The sequence below is a fragment of the Panthera leo genome, chromosome B4, assembly GCF_018350215.1.
Source record: "Panthera leo isolate Ple1 chromosome B4, P.leo_Ple1_pat1.1, whole genome shotgun sequence".
Lineage (NCBI taxonomy): Eukaryota > Metazoa > Chordata > Mammalia > Carnivora > Felidae > Panthera > Panthera leo.
In genome coordinates, this window is record NC_056685.1 from 137,234,850 (window position 1) to 137,250,523 (window position 15,674).

Below are 15,674 nucleotides of genomic sequence, written 5' to 3' on the forward strand. Positions count from 1 at the left end.
CCATTCTGTCTCAGGAATTACGAGCTCTCAGCATCCTGTCACAGGAAGTCGGAACTTCTTTCCATCCTGTCACAGGAAGTTAGAAACTATCAACATTCTGTCACAGGAAGTTAGGAACTCTCACCATTCTGTCACTGGAAGTTAGGAGCTCTCACCATTCTGTTACAGGAAGTCAAAACTTCTTTCCATCCTGTTATAGGAAGTTAGGAGCTGTCACCGTCCTGTCACAGGAAGTTAGAACCTATAACAGAAGTTAGACCTCTTTCCATTCTGCCTCAGAAATTAGGAGCTCACCATCCTGTCACAGGAAGTTAGAGTGTGCCACAGGAAGTCAGAACTTCTTCCCATCCTGTCACAGGAAGTTTGGAGCGATCACCGTCCTGTCACAGGAAGTTAGAACCTATAACAGGAAGTTAGGACCTCTTTCCATCCTGTCACTGGAAGTTAGGAGCTATCACCATTCTGTCACAGGAAGTCAGAACTTCATTCCATCCTGTCTTGGATGTTTGGAGCTATCACCATCCTGCCATTGGAAATTAGAATGTGTAACAGGAACTTAGAACCTCTTTCCATCCTGCCACAGGAAGTTAGGAGCTATCGCCATTCTGTCACGGGAAGTTAGAACCTCTTTCCATCCTGTCACAGGAAGTTAGGAACTATCACCGTCCTGTCACAGGAAGTCAGAGAATGTCATAGGAAGTTAGAACCTCTTTCCATCCTGTCACAGGAAGTTAGGAACTATCACCATCCTGTCACAGGAAGTCAGAGGATGTCACAGGAAGTTAGAACCTCTTTCCATCATGTCACTGGAAGTTTGGAGCTATCACCATCCTGCCATTGGAAATTAGAACGTGTAACAGCAACTTAGAACCTCTTTCCATCCTGCCACAGGAAGTTAGGAACTATCACCGTTCTGTCATAGGAAGTGGGGCACTCTCCCCGTTCTGTCACAGGAACTTAGAACCTCTTTCCATCCTGTCACAGGAAGTTAGAACCTCTTTCCATCCTGTCATAGGAAGTTAGGAACTATCACCATCTTGTCACAGGAAGTCAGAAAATGTCATAGGAAGTTAGAACCTCTTTCCATCCTGCCACAGGAAGTTAGGAACTATCACCATCCTGTCACAGGAAGTCAGAGAATGTCATAGGAAGTTAGAACCTCTTTCCATCCGGTTACAGGAAGTCAGAACCTCTTTCCATCCTGCCACAGGAAGTTAGGAACTATCACCATCTTGTCACAGGAAGTCAGAGAATGTCACAGGAAGTTAGAACCTCTTTCCATCCGGTCACAGGAAGTTAGAACCTCTTTCCATCCGGCCACAGGAAGTTAGGAACTATCACCGTTCTGTCATAGGAAGTGGGGCGCTCTCCCCGTTCTGTCACAGGAACTTAGAACCTCTTTCCATGCTGTCATAGGAAATCAGGGGCTATCGTCATCCTGTTACAGGAAGTTAGAACCCATCCCCATCTCCATTCCAAGCCCTGGCTGTCCCTGTGGACACACAGGAAACTGGGCCTGGAGCACGAGACCCAGCGAGGCGGGTGGGGAACAGACCTCACTGCCTGAGCACAAATCTGGCGTCCTCACTCTGTGACCTTGGGAAGGCCTCCCGACTCTTCGAGGCTCAGTTTCCGCATCTGAAGAATGGCACTCAGGCCACTCTCACGGTGCAGTTACGGTGCTCGCGCTAGAGAACGCTTGGTGATGAGTGGCCAAGCACTTGATAGATGGCAGCGGCCGTGACCGCTAGCGGTGGAGATGACCGCCTCCGGGGTCATCTCCGTGCCCCGCCAAGAGCCCCGTGTAGCCGTGACCACGGCCTGGGTGAGGGGCCGGGCGCCCGGACGACACTCAGAGGGCAGGGTGCGCCCGGGGAGTGTGGCCCGGCGGGGGGTGCTCTGCCGGCGAGAGGGGACACACCTCGCTCCCGGCACGGCCCTAGACCCCGGCCACCCAGCGCCCCCTGAGGGTGTTGGAAGAGGCTAGTGCCTGAGTCAGCGGCCCGGAGGTCCACGGCACCTCCCGCAGGTGAGTGAGGGGTGCTCTTCCTTTAGCCGAATCGGCCAGAGGGGTGGCGGGAGTCCCTGCCCGGCGAGCCCCCGCTTTCCCTCGCGCTCTGTTGTGCCTCCGCTTGCTGAATTTGCTCTAATCCTTTTCTTGTCTCTCTGTCCACTTTTCTTGCAGCCGCTGCGAGCGCTTGCCTTGCCATGAGAATCAGGAGTGCCCCAAGCTGCCTCTGAGAATAACCTACTACCACCTCTCTTTCCCCACCAACATCCAAGTGCCCGCGGTGGTTTTCCGCATGGGCCCCTCCAATGCCGTCCCTGGGGACAGCATGCAGCTGGCTATCACCAGCGGCAACGAGGAGGGCTTTTTCAGCACCCGGAAGGTGAGCCACCACAGCGGGGTGGTGGCCCTCACCAAGCCCGTCCCTGAGCCCAGGGACTTGCTCCTGACCGTCAAGATGGACCTCTATCGCCATGGCACCGTCAGCTCCTTTGTGGCCAAGCTTTTCGTCTTTGTGTCCGCAGAGCTCTGAGCACTTGCTTTGGGCCGCCGGGGGCTCCCTCTTGTTGCTTTCCTCGCCCTCCCCTCCGGGATCTTAATAAAGTTTCAGCAGGCGATCCTACCCAGCATGCCTCACGTGCCTTGGTTTTATCTCGCCCGGGGGGGAGGCCGTGCTGTTCATCACCCTGGGGCGAACCAGGCACCTGCCACTGCCTGGTGCTCCCACGCGGTGACGGAGGAGTGGTTTTCATACACTCGTATGCATCTGGGAGTCCCTGTTGACGGAGGTCACCGTCTACACCGCCAGGGAGCCCGGGGACGGGGTCAAGGAGGCGCGCGTGTATCACCTCGGATGAATGAGCTCTCCTCCATTTTGCGTTAAGCCCAAAGGCCGAGGCCGTCATTGAAAAGAGGGTATCGGGCTCCTTCCGCTCTCGTTCTCTAGATGTGGAGACTGAGGCCCAGAGAAGGGGCAGGGCTCAGCCAGGGTTTTGTGGCCTATTTGTAGCAGAGCCGGGCCGCGGGACCAAGTCTCTGGCTGCGCTTGGTGTCCTGGCTGTATTGCGTGGAGCTGACCCTTTAACGGAGTCCAGAAAACTCGATCCCGAGCCTCTCGTTCTGTTTGTCTTGATGACAAGCCTGAACCGGTGGGAGAAAGACCCAGAACACAGTTGCAGGATCTTGGCGGCCGCTCTTGCCCGAATACGGTTAGTTGCCTCGGCCGGGGATCCTGCCCCCCTGCCAGGAGGAGGAGGCAGAGGATAAGACGATAGATGTGCCACTCGTTGTGCTTCGGGTCCTTCGTGTGCATCGCCTCAGTGCCGCAAGGCAGGTGTCCCATCCCCACGGAGACCCAGAGACAGCAAGTGATTTGCCCAGGCTCGCACAGCTGGTGTTTGAACCCTAGCTTGCCGACTCCCTAACTCCAACCATTCCATTCTCACAACACCTTCAACGTGGGCCTCGACCCACCCGCCTCTCTTCATTTCCTCCACCACGATCCCAGCCAAACCATGGTCACCGGTCCCCAGAGTGCCCTTCGAGGCCCTGTATGATTTTGTCCTTGCACGCGTCCCCAGCCCGACTACAAATTGTCGCCCCCTTGCTCCCTTCCCTTGAGCCACACCGCTGAGTTCTTTGCTGCCTCAGGCCCTTTGCACACGCTTTGCACCCTTGGCTCCAATGTTGGCTAAAGCTCAGCTTCAGTGCTCCTTTCTCAGTGAGGCCTTCCTCTCGGCTCAGCTCCTCTGTCAGTCTTTCTCCTACCTCGCGCTTCCTTTGTTATGCTTATCACGGTTTACACTTCCCATTTATCCGTGTTTCTGTGTGTCTGTCTTCACCACCCGGAGGGCTCTGGGCCGGCAGAGACCAGCTCTGTCCCCTTCAGCGATGTGTGTCCCTAGCTCCTGGCGAGGTGCCTAACACACGGGAGATGCTCTGTCCATGCCCGTTGAGGGAACGGACAACTTTCTACCAACACTGGCGTACGTCTCTAGCATTTCTGTGACTGCCGATGCTGTTTCCAAGCAGAAACCCGAGGGGAAGGCAGAACGTCATAGGGGAACCAGGATATTGCGGGGTCCTAAGATCCTTCCTATAGTTCCGTGTAAGTTGGTGCGGGGAGGGTGTGCTGGCCTCACTGTCCGGCAGGGAAGACACATGCGCAGTAAACGCTGTGCCTTGTGCCTGTCGACAGAGTGGCAGTTGAACTACCGTGGAAGCCAGTCACCTCAAGCCTTCCACTCTGTCTCCCATACCTCTCTCTGAGCATGTCTGGTCTGTACCGGCTCCCAGTCTCTCATCTTCTAGAGCATTCTCCAAGCTGCAGCCAGAGGACCCCTCTGAAGGGCCAGCCTGGTTATGTCCCTCTCTCGTTAGGACCGTCTGTGATTCATTTGCCAGCGGGTCAAGTCCGGCTCTCTTGGAATGGTATCCAAGGCCATGCTCGATCTAGCCTCTGCCCACATTTTCAACTCTATCCTAGCTCATCCCCTCGTTCTAGTCCTGCAGGGGTGCTTGTCCTCCCCTGAATGTGCCTTCTCTTGGCTTTAGCGTGTGCCCTGCCACCCTCCTACAAACTGCTATGTTTCTTGAAGGCTTAACTCAAAAGTCATCTCCTCAGTGAAGCCTTTCCTTAACCTGAGCTCATCTGCACATTTTCCCTGTTATCTTGTGATTGTTACTTTTTATTACCCCTACTGCACTGGGACCTTTCGGAGGACACGGATTATGTCTGTATTCTCGACACCTGCAGTGTTTGGCCTATAGGAAGAGTTCAGTAAACAACTGAATAAATAAATGGATGGACAGATGGATGAATGGACGGATGATGAATGGATGATGGGAAGGTGGATGAATGGATGGATGGGTAGATGGATGGATGGATGGATGGATGATAGATGGATGGTATTTTCAAGGCTAAGTTCAAATATCCCCTCTTCTGTGAAGTTAGCAAGGCACAGCAGGGATCCGGTTATTGTATTCAAGTGTTCCTTCCCCATGCTCCAGATTATCCAGGTTGGAAGAAGCCCTTTTCCTTCATGTCTAGGAGGGTTGAGTGGGGGGGAAATGCTCAGGGGCTTTAGAGGCCATGCAGTGACCTTACAGAGTTTGCCACAGTCCCCTGTACGACATTCCCACCAACTGACCATCCAGCTTAGCTTGCGCTCTCCCTTGTTTGTAGAAGTCCCTACATCTTAAGGTGGCCCGTTCCATTTCAGGACGCCTCTGCTGTCTCTGTGTGTGCGCCCGAGTGCATATGTGGGGCTGATATCTGCACTGCCTGGAGGTTTCTCTCTGCCCTGCAGTTCCTTGGGGCTATACCGTCATAGTCCTCCATCGTGCTGCTGAGATCATACAGTGCAGAAAAAAAATAATAACCAAGAGTTTGAATGTCCTCCTGGCCACTGACTAGTTCTGTGACCTTGGAGAAGTCATTTGCCTTTCAGAGCTTCAAGGCCCCCGTCATGGATTATGTTGAAAATTACATGTGATTGCAGATGAGGCCCTATCTGGTATATGTAGTCGGCAGTCAATAAGTGTTGGCTTTTTCATTCACTGGAGGGAATGTGAGTGTCCATTTGGATCTTGAGTTCAATGGGGAATGAAGGTTCAGAGGGTCTGGATGTGTCTAAGGTCACTGCCACCACCTCGGACTCCTAGGACTCTGCACTTCTGACTCCCATCACTGTCCTAACCCAAGCTCCCCAGGGCAAATGATAATAATCATGGCTATCGTTATCGTAATGATAATAATCATGACTATGATAGCTAACACATGTACTGCTTGCTGAGGGCCAGGTACTGCTCCAAGCATTAAATTGAACTCTCCCAACAGCCTTGTGAGGAAAATACGGTTATGATCCCACTTCACGTTGGAGACATGGAGGCATAGAGCAGATAAGTAACTTGCCCAGAGTCCCACAGCTGGTCTCAGGTGGAGCTGGGATTCACACCCAGGCAGTCTGGCTCTGCCTCCTGTCCTCCGAAACCCTGTCCCCTGCTGTCTTGAATGCCGTGAAGCAGATAGGATTGCTGGGATCAGTCAGTGCCGGTTGGATTGTTACATCTGGCCTCATCTCTGAAATCATTGGATACAAGCCCTATTCTATGATTCCCAAGTATAGAGGAGGCAGTGTAGTGTAGAGGGAAGAGCTGTAAAGACTAAGTGAGATGTAGTGACGGAAAGGAATGAAATCTGGCCATTTTCAACAACGTGGATGGAACTGGAGGGTACAATGCTAAGTGAAATAAGTCAGAAAAAGACAGATGTCAAATGATTTCACTCATGTGTAGAACTTGAGAAACTTAACAGAAGACCCTAGGGGAAGGGAAGGAAAAATAAGGTACAAACAGAGAGGGAGGCAAACCACAAGAGACTCTTAAATACACAGAAAAAAACTGAAGGTTGATGGGGGTGGAAGTTTGGGCCCTGGGGAAAATGGGTGATGGGCATTGAGGGCACTGGTTGGGATGAGCACTGGGTGTTGTATAAGTGATGAATCACGGGTATCTATTTCTGAAGCCAAGACTACACTGTATGTTAGCTAACTTGACAATTAAAAAAAAACCATTTCAGCTATGAGATTTTGGGTAGAGAAACTTAAAATTTTATTATATTACATGGTCATTTGGCAGTAACCTTATCTTCACATAGCATCACTGTTTTCATTAAGTAAATAGAGTCCATGATGTACTGACCAAAAATAAATAAACCAAAAGACTAAGTGAGATAATGTGTGCAAACCCTCTAGCACAGAGAATCTGGAAAGATGCAGCAGCATAGTGTTTGAAGCTCTCTGGATTCCAACCCAAAACACACAAACAACTAGACAAAAAATTTAAATCTACAGAAAATATGCACAACTAAATGAAGTGACAGGATATCCCTACGAACCCCCAAATACAGTGTGTGTCCATCAGCATGGTATCGGCACCTGTGCAGAAGAAAGCAGTGGGAGACTCCAGAATAGTCAACAGATATTCCCTAGAAAATACAGAGGACAAATTCTGGAGCAGCGGCTGAGACTGGGAGACATTTACTCAGTCCATTCCAGTGCGTGCAAGGAGCTCATGGAAGCATTGAGGGAACGGAGCCATCTAGCCCCTAGGAACCCCTGAAACTGAGCCAGCGGGGCTTCCCTTAATGTCAGGATCTCACACTATGGAGAAATTGCTGGGTGGGAAATGCAGAGTTGAGTAGGAAAGAGACAACAGACTGGATAAAGAAGGTCCAGGTAAATGTAGAGGAATAGCAGAGGGCCAGCTGCCCCAAATGACAGATAAGGGAGTTCTGTGAAGTCAGAAAAACTGTGAATGTGCCTTTTTCTAAAATTTCAGGAAGACTAATTCCACTTGAAAATGATCAACCAAAAAGTAGCAAGGTTGAGTCTCCTACAAAAATTATTGTAAGAAAGGAGATAATAAGGAACAGAATGGCATCCCTCCAGATAATGAAAATACATCAGTAACAGATGTTCACAGTCTAGATCAAAACTGTAACCTATATCAAAACAGAGTAAGAGCACTAAGAAAATGATCAAAAATGTAAGAAAACTGTGGGTCAGAATTAAGAAAAACTGAGACATGAAGTGACAGAACCCAGGAAATAATTTAAAACTAAAGCAAAAAACAATTTCAGAAATATTCCAGAGAAAGAGCGACCAAAAAGAAGACAAATTTTATAAGTCAAAAAAGAAGTAGAAGAGATGGAAAGGCTCGAAGAGAAAGTGATGGACATAGAAGACACACACAGAAGACCCACCATACGGATAATAGAAATCTCTGAAGCACTAACCCAAAACAAAGGAAAGAAATAAGTATTAAAAATGGTAACTCAAGCAAGTTTCCAGAAACTTAAAAAAAAAAAAAAGAAGATTTGAAAATCCACATTGAAAGAACACAGCATGCCTGAACATATCTACTCAGAGCAGCAAATATCAAGACATAGTCTAGCAAAATTATCGGAGTTTGTTATTTTTTTAATTTTAGAGAGAGTGTGAGCAGGGGAGGGGGCAGAGGGAAAGCGAGAATCTTAAGCAGGCTCCACGCTCAGAGTGAAGCCCGATGTGAGGCTCGATCTCACAGCCCTGGGATCATGGCCTGAGCAGATATCAAGAGTCGGATGCTCAACTTAGTAAGACACCTGGGGGCCTCAAATTATCGGACTTTAAAGGAAAGAGAAGACAGGGGCACCTGGGTGGCTCAGTCAGTTAAGCACCGACTTTGGCTCAGGTCATGATCTCGCAGTCCATGGGCTTGAGCCCCACATCAGGCTCTGTGCTGACAGCTCAGCCTTCTTCAGATTCTGTGTCTCCCTCTCTCTCTGCTCCTTCCCCACTTGTGCTCTGTCTCTCTCTGTCTCTCAAAAATAAACAAACATTAAAAAAAAAAATGAAAGGAAAGAGAAGACAAACAGTGGGCATCTAGACAAAAACAGCAATGACTTATAAAGGGAAAAAGTATGTTGTCATCAGACTTTTTCACAGCAACACTTATGCTGGAAGAAGATGAATACTTAGGATCCTCAAGAAAACATAAGCCAAGGAGTATATGCCCAATGAAACAGACTCATGTGTACAAAGGACACAAACCATTATCAACATGCAAAAGTATCAGCCTGCAAGCGTTAAGCATAGTTGCTTATCCAGCCACAACTAAGTGAGTATTGTAAGGACAGCATATAGAATGAATTGCTATATGTCCAAACAACGTAGATATAGCACGTCTATAAAACCTGCAGGGAGAATAGGGAGGATGTATCCAAAAATATATATATTATTTTAAGTAATTGTGTTTGTGGTGGTGGTGGTAATTTTAGTCTTGCTCTTCTGAGACTACTGTGTCAGCATATAGAATAACTAAATAAATAATTATGGGATATTCTATCATCTCCTGTGTTCTTAAGAACCAGGATTGTGATACGGAAGAAAAGAGATTCCTCTGTAATACAGAAGAGATTAAAAGTCTGTGTGGTTCTCGTTTTGAATCAGAAATATCAGTAGGAACTCATGATATATTTTACCTTTAAAAATGTCCACTGAAGAGGCCTGGGAGAAATGGCCAACCCAGTAGCACCAAACATATCTGGTATCTAGATTGTGGTCTTGAAATACCGTTTACCGCTAAAAAACCAAAACCAAAACAAAACAAAGACTTCTCGGAGATGTAGCTGGGGCAGTAGAAGTACAAAATAAGGCTGGACCGCCCCGTCATACCAGAGAGCAAGAGAGCTACTGGACATTACTGGGGCCAAGTCGAAAGGACACAGGAGCCACTCTGATCTTCCCTCTGGACAAAGATGGGAAAACTTGAGCTCCAGCAAAGGATAATCATTGCAGTGGGTTGAAGCCCATCAAACAGTTCACATCCATGAGTTCATACCGATACTTGAAAAAATCAACGGGTAACCTCTGGATGATGAGAGAGAGCTAGTTCATGGTCCTGAAAACTTATAAAAATAAGGCAAGAATCGGGCATCATTGCTTTTCTTCTGTGAACTATACCCCACGGTAACCAGATAGCATATGAGTAGCATATGGAATACTCCTTGCAGAAGTATTCCAACTAATAGACTAAGAAGAAATGATAGAACCAGACTACCAGCATTTTGTAAGCCCCGATGAATCAGTGGCTTTAGGCCCTACGAGATAGTTAGACGCCAAGTGCCCCCTGATGGAAGACACGTCACCATCTGTCACCTTGCCAAAGGGACTGGGCCTGCATCTGGTCAGGTCCGGATCCAGCAGCCAGTGTGCAAGAAAGTCAGGGGACAGAGGCACACGCCACATCGCACCAGGAGGACGCAGCCGACGAGACCACGTGGAGGAGGCCGTACGGCTCAAAGGCTTCCAGTTTCTTAACAGACCAACTGTCTGGGAAATGAAAGGATAGAGAGGCAACCTGTGGATTAAAACGGACTTGAGAAGCAACACGTTTTTCTAACGGACAAGACTAAATGACTGTGTCTCGAGGTGTATGCTTGTATGATACAAACAATGAAGAAGCCCAGGTAGGCGACTGCTAGGACGGTCAGGACAGGGGTCCCGGGGGGTGCGGGAGGGCGCTGGGATCGATCTGGACGCATGATGGGGACTCGGGTGGTGGATGAGGGATCTCTCTCGTGACCTGAGCAGTGACCGTATGACTCATTAAACTACCTCTTTGTTCCGGGTGGGTGTTGCATTTATGTTTTATTTTACAATAAAGAGGATTTAAAATGTTTCTAGCCCACATATTTTAAACTCGCACCTGAAACAAGCCCCCGCCTCTTCTCCCTCCTCCCGATCTGTCGCAGGACACCGTGGGTTTGACTTCTCTGTGCCGGGCGCCGAGCTGGGCACCGCGTGCCCGTTCTCTCACTTACCACCCCTGCGACCCACCTGACCCAGGGCTCCGGGAAGGCGGGACCGTGTCTCCCACGTTTGCTTCGGCATCCTTGGTGCCCGGCACCCAGCAGGCCCTGAAAACACACCTGTTGAGTGAGCGGATGAACAAATGTGTCTGCAGTTGTAGAAACGGAATTGGCAAATAGCCAAGCTTCGCTCACCCACAGCCAGGGCCGGTGAAAATGGGAGTGTGGGTCCCGGTCCAGGTCGCAGGAAGGGCCACGAGGCATCCCCGCCGAGCAGCCGGGCCGCGGAGGCCACTGCGGTTCTCCGTGGGAGCCGCCTCTGGACGGGCGCTCCCCACCTGGCCACCTGCTGGTCCTCCTGGATCCTGGGTCTCTGTGGGAGTGGCGGTTGCGACATTCCCATCCGCCTCTTGTGCTGTGGTTCCCCCCAGGCTCCGCCAAGAGAAGACAGACACCGTCCGCTGCATCAAGTCCTGCCGTCCCAACGACGTCACCTGCGTGTTGGATCCCGTGCACACCATCTCCCATACTGTTGTCTCGCTGCCCACCTTCCGAGAGTTCACCCGCCCTGAAGGTGAGTGGCGACTCCCACGGCTGGAATCGGCGTGGGGGCCCCAAGGCAGGTCCCCGCAAGAGAGACGTCCCTGCGAGGCAGCCCCCTCAGGGGCCTCCCAATGCTTGAGCCGAGAGCTTGGCCCCAAGGAGCGTCTCCTTGGTAAGATGTAGATTTGCCTCCGCATCTCCTCTGTGTCCCCCGAGCGCACAGCACCGTGCCGGCCCATTCCGGGCTCTCGGCTCAGGAGGGCGTGCTTCTTCTGGGTCGCAGCTGTCCGGCAAATATCTTTTTGGGTGTTGGCTCTCTGCCGAGCGCTGGGGAGTCAGGGAGGGCCTCTGGGAGGAAGTGACTTCCCCACCGGGGTCTAAGTGGGAGGTTCGTAGTGCAAGTGGGGAGCAGGGACAGAGGGGGGTGCCAAGCGGAGCAGAACTCCTCTGGAAAGGTCTGGAGGTAAGTCTGGGGGACAGCGGGCATTTGAGGAACTAAGCCCAGGTCTCCTGGCTGGGAGGGGTGGAGGCTTGGTAAGAGACAGGCTGGAAAGGATAAGCCTTAAGGTGGGTGAGGTTGGGGCTTCTAGTCCAAGGCTTTTGGGAGCCATTACGGGGCTGCACCCGATGCTGACCACAGAGGGGCTGGATCGGATCCAGGGAGCCCAGGAGTAGAGCAGTGTGCCAACCCCCGCCCCTGCCGGCACCTGGTGGGAGGCTGTGTGTGGGTGCTGTTCTGCACGCCTTTTGCTGCCGGGTGTACATCCCCCATGCTGGGGCTGCCGTGATCTCCTGCCCCCGCTTCCTCCGGGAGGGGAGGGGTTTCATCTCTGGCCTTGGGAGGAGCTCCACCGTGATTGATTCCTGCAGTAAACGTTGACCGGGCCTCCCGGGTGTCAGGCTCAAGGCCGGGCTCTGGGGCACAGCGATAGGAAGGACACTGTGAGCCTCTGAGGGCAGATGTATAGCTGAGCCAGCGTGACCACACCCCGTGTTTACCCTGCGACGGGGTCCCGCGAGAGCACATGCCAGAACATAAAAGGGGGGAAGGGGGGAGAGAGGGGTGGCGAGGGCAGGAGAGGCTCCCCAGGGACGTGGTCGCCTGACGGAGCTCGTTCCTCTGGCAAAGGGGCGGCACAGGATCTCCGCAGGGAGGCACGGACTCGGAGAAAATCGCCGACTGGGGTCTGCCGCGTGCAAAATGACACGTTCCAGCCAACCACATACAAATCCTTCCCAAACCGCTAACGGCCGGTTTTGTGGCCTCTCGGGCAGCGCCGGTCTCTGAGTGGATTCTGCAGGGAGTGGAGCGTGGCTGGAGACGCCTGTTGGCGTCACGGGCCCAACAGATCCAGACCTTGACCTTTAACGCTGAAAGGACCCTCCGTGGGCACCACCAGTCAGCCTCCTTCACTCCAAAGGCGAGGAAACCGAGGCCCAGAGGGAGGACGCCTCCAGATCATCCAGAGCCAGGGTAGAATCGGGGCCTCGCGCCCCCAGCCCAGGGTAGTCTGTCCCACTTCGTATCAGAAGGCCGCGGAGGTAGACACAGCCACCCATCTGCCCGGCGCTCCCGGAGAGGCAGCTTTGCTGACCCACATCACCGTGGGCAAGAGACCACCCACTGTCTTGCCCTTGTTGACCCCCCTCCCTTTGCCTCTCATCCACCTCCCTTCCCCTTCTTCCAGCTTCGGGAAGATTTATGACTAATTACTAATTGCTCCTCAGCTCTGGCACTGCCGATTACTCTATGACCTCAGAGAAGATCCAAGGTTTCTCCGGGCCTCAGTTTCCCCGCTGATAACAAGGGGGACAGGCTGCGACCTGTGAGCCCTCAGGACCCCTCCGCCTTCTCCGTGCAGGGCTCCCGGGCACCGGGTGCCCGTGACCCAGGGGTGCATTTCTGGGCTCTCCATGCTGTGTTTCTTTCTCGCAGAGATCATCTTCCTCCGGGCCATCATGCCCATGTATCCCGCCAACCACGCCGACATCATCTTCGACATCACGGAAGGGAACCTGCGAGACTCCTTCGATATCATCAAGCGCTACATGGACGGCATGACCGTGGGTGAGTTTCCGGAGGCGTTCAGGTCTGTCCAGACGCCTCCTTGTCCTCCCGGCCAGCGGCCTGGCAGAGGCCCGCCGTGCCGGTCTGCTGGGACGACCTCTCCGGACCACCCAGCTGCCGTCTGAGCCCCCCTCCTAGAGCCTTCCTTGTCCTGCAGGGCCAGCTGGGGACCCCCAGGGCAACCGCGGGCTTGGAGTGGGGTCCGCTCCCGGCTGGGCCCGTCTCCCACCCGTGAATGGGTGCATTAACTGAGTCTCTGTGTCTCACAACCATGAGCTTCTGGCCATACCTCACAGGCAAGGTGTTTGTCTCAGGACCCAATCCCCAGGTCAGTGGGACCTGTTAGGATCTTTATTCTGGTGGTGCAACGGAAGGAAAGCAAATGAGGAGTCAGAGCCTGAGCTCTGGTCTCGGCCCCAGATGGCTGGCCTTGTGGTGTGTCCAGATGTTGTCCCTCCTGGCAGGTCCCGGGCACCGCCCCGCCATGGGAGCACAGAGCAGGGCTGGGGCCCTTCCGCTGGGGCAGAGAGGGAGGGGAAGGGCTCCATCAGAGGCCCAGGCGGGGAAGCAGGTGAGTCTGGGTAAGTGGTTCATAAACCTCTCCTGAACGGTCACGTTTTTATAGACCTTAAGTTCTCGGGGAGTGAAAACAATCCCGTGTACCATTCTGGACTTAGATGTAGACCCAGGGTTTTCAGAGCAGCTGAGCCCCCGAGGTCCGGGCCCTTTCCTCACGTAGGCCTCAGTTTCTCCGCGGCGAACGGGGGCAGGAGGGACTGGGCTTCGTGGTCTCCTAGGCCCTGGATTCTGTGAGGGGTCCGTCCACCGGGAGAAGCGGCAAGAGTGGTCGGCCCTGGAGCAGAACGTTCTGGAAGGAGGTCTCTAGGTGGCGCTGTTGGATCTTAGAACCCTGTTCCCCGCGCCCCCGGCGCCGCCGACCGTTGTTGTTAAACCGGCAGCTGGAGACAGGGAATCGTTATTCCCCTGTTGCCAAAGAGCCATTTATAGCGACTTTACAAGCTCTTAAATGGGTTTGCATGTTGTAAACACGACTGAGTCATTTAGGGGCTCCCCACCCCCAGCCGCCTCCTCCGCTAGTTCGCAGCAGGAATAATTAGTTAATTACAATTAATGGTACATTAGTCCTCCCTGGGATTCCAAGGGGAGGGCATATGCAGCTTGGCTGTGAGCCGTCGTGAAACCTTCTGCACACCCTGGGCCTCAGTTTCCCCCATGTTAGATGAACAGGCCCTTCAGGGACCCCCGGGGCCTGGGGCTGAGGGCAGGCAGGAGGAGGCAGGGTCAGGGTTTGCTCCGCTTGGGTGGGGTGGTGGTGCCTCACCTGCAACAGCGGTGCCCGGGAGGCCCCCTCCTGCCACCCCTGTGGGCGTGTCTTCCACGCGGGGTAAATCACAGCCTTGGAACCGTACGAGCAGGACTGGAACCTTCGGATTTACTCGTTCATTCTTTCCATTCCTGCTCTTTTCCCCGAGCCCCGTCTGTGCCAGGCCCTAGGCCGGGCAGTGCGGGTCCACAGGTGAATGTTTTGCATTCCAGCCGGGGAGACAGACGGCCCCACAAACCCATCATGAAAATCTGACACTGAAGACACCGATAAGCCTCTGTGGCCTGCGAGGGCTCTCGGGGGGTGGCCCCTTCGGTTCCCCGCTAAATCCCTCCCGGGTGACCCCAGCCAGGGGGTTGGGTGGCGGCTGGGCCCCGATCCAGTGCCCACCAGCGCGTTTTTCTAGCCGCATCTGTCCTCCGGACAGAATCAACCTGGGAGTCTCCGTTTCTCGGCTTCCCATCCACTGGGGCAGAAAATCTTGGCGTGTCGGAGCCTGGAGGCTCCTGGAGACCATCTCTCCCGATTCCTCTTTGTAGAGGGGGAAACCGAGGCCCAGAGAGGCGAGAGGGCGTGCTGTCCTTCTCACGGCGCCCCGGGGCAGAGCGGGGAACAGAACGGAGCCCCTGGGAATGGAATGTGGATAAGGCCACAAAGACAAGAGCGGCTGTCCCTCCCTGCACTTGGTCACGCGTGCCCTGGTCTTTGGAATCCAGGCTGGTGCTTCGTGGAGGAGGGATGGGCTGGCCCCGGGGAATGCGTTCCACGTCCGGGTGGGCCCGGCTTCCTCCACTCCTCGGTGTGACTGCAGGAGGCCCATCTGGCCGGGGTCCTGGAGTTTGCCTGTGCCAGCGTCCTCTCCCGGGTAGAGGACTGAGGCCAGAGGAGTCTGGATGGCAAGGTCTCGCTGAGGCGGGACCCGGGCTGTGTTTCGGGTTGGACTCTCGTCTCTATACCTACCCGATCGTTGCTGCCTTATTTCTCTGCTTAGGGTCCCTTCCCTGGACTTCCTTAACCCTGCCTCTGTCCCAAATAACTCCTGTGCCCCCCGGGGGCTTCTGGGCCTCTTGGGGTAGCCGTGCTGGCACATGCTGGCCCTGGACACGGGCACAGCACGGCAGCTCCAGGCATGTCCACCTGCCCCGGATGGTTCGCTGCTGGCCCTGAGCCCAGGTGTGAGCAGCCTGCAAGCCACGTGTTCACCCCGCGTCCGTCCGGGGCTCGGTTCTCACAAATACCTTCAGGGACGGGTGTGACTGTCTCCCTGGGGCAAAGGAGGGAGCTGAGTTAAGTAAGCACCTGGGACCCGGCATCAGAAACACCTTGGGGCCCGGGGAGGTGGGGGGCGGGGTTTGCA

The 15,674-nt window shown here is 53.5% G+C and overlaps 1 protein-coding gene across 2 annotated transcripts in view; it reads left to right on the top strand.

The window, feature by feature from the left end:
- FBLN1 (fibulin 1) overlaps window positions 1-15,674 on the top strand; it is an 86,778-nt gene that overhangs the window by 49,183 nt on the left and 21,921 nt on the right. Inside the window, exons 15-16 of one of the 2 annotated variants that reach the window (XM_042948113.1) lie at window positions 10,793-10,935; window positions 12,841-12,972. In XM_042948113.1, the coding sequence (XP_042804047.1) occupies window positions 10,793-10,935; window positions 12,841-12,972 (275 nt within the window). Of the gene's footprint in view, window positions 1-2,185; window positions 2,631-10,792; window positions 10,936-12,840; window positions 12,973-15,674 lie in introns of those variants that run through there. The other variant, XM_042948112.1, reaches the window with a different exon arrangement.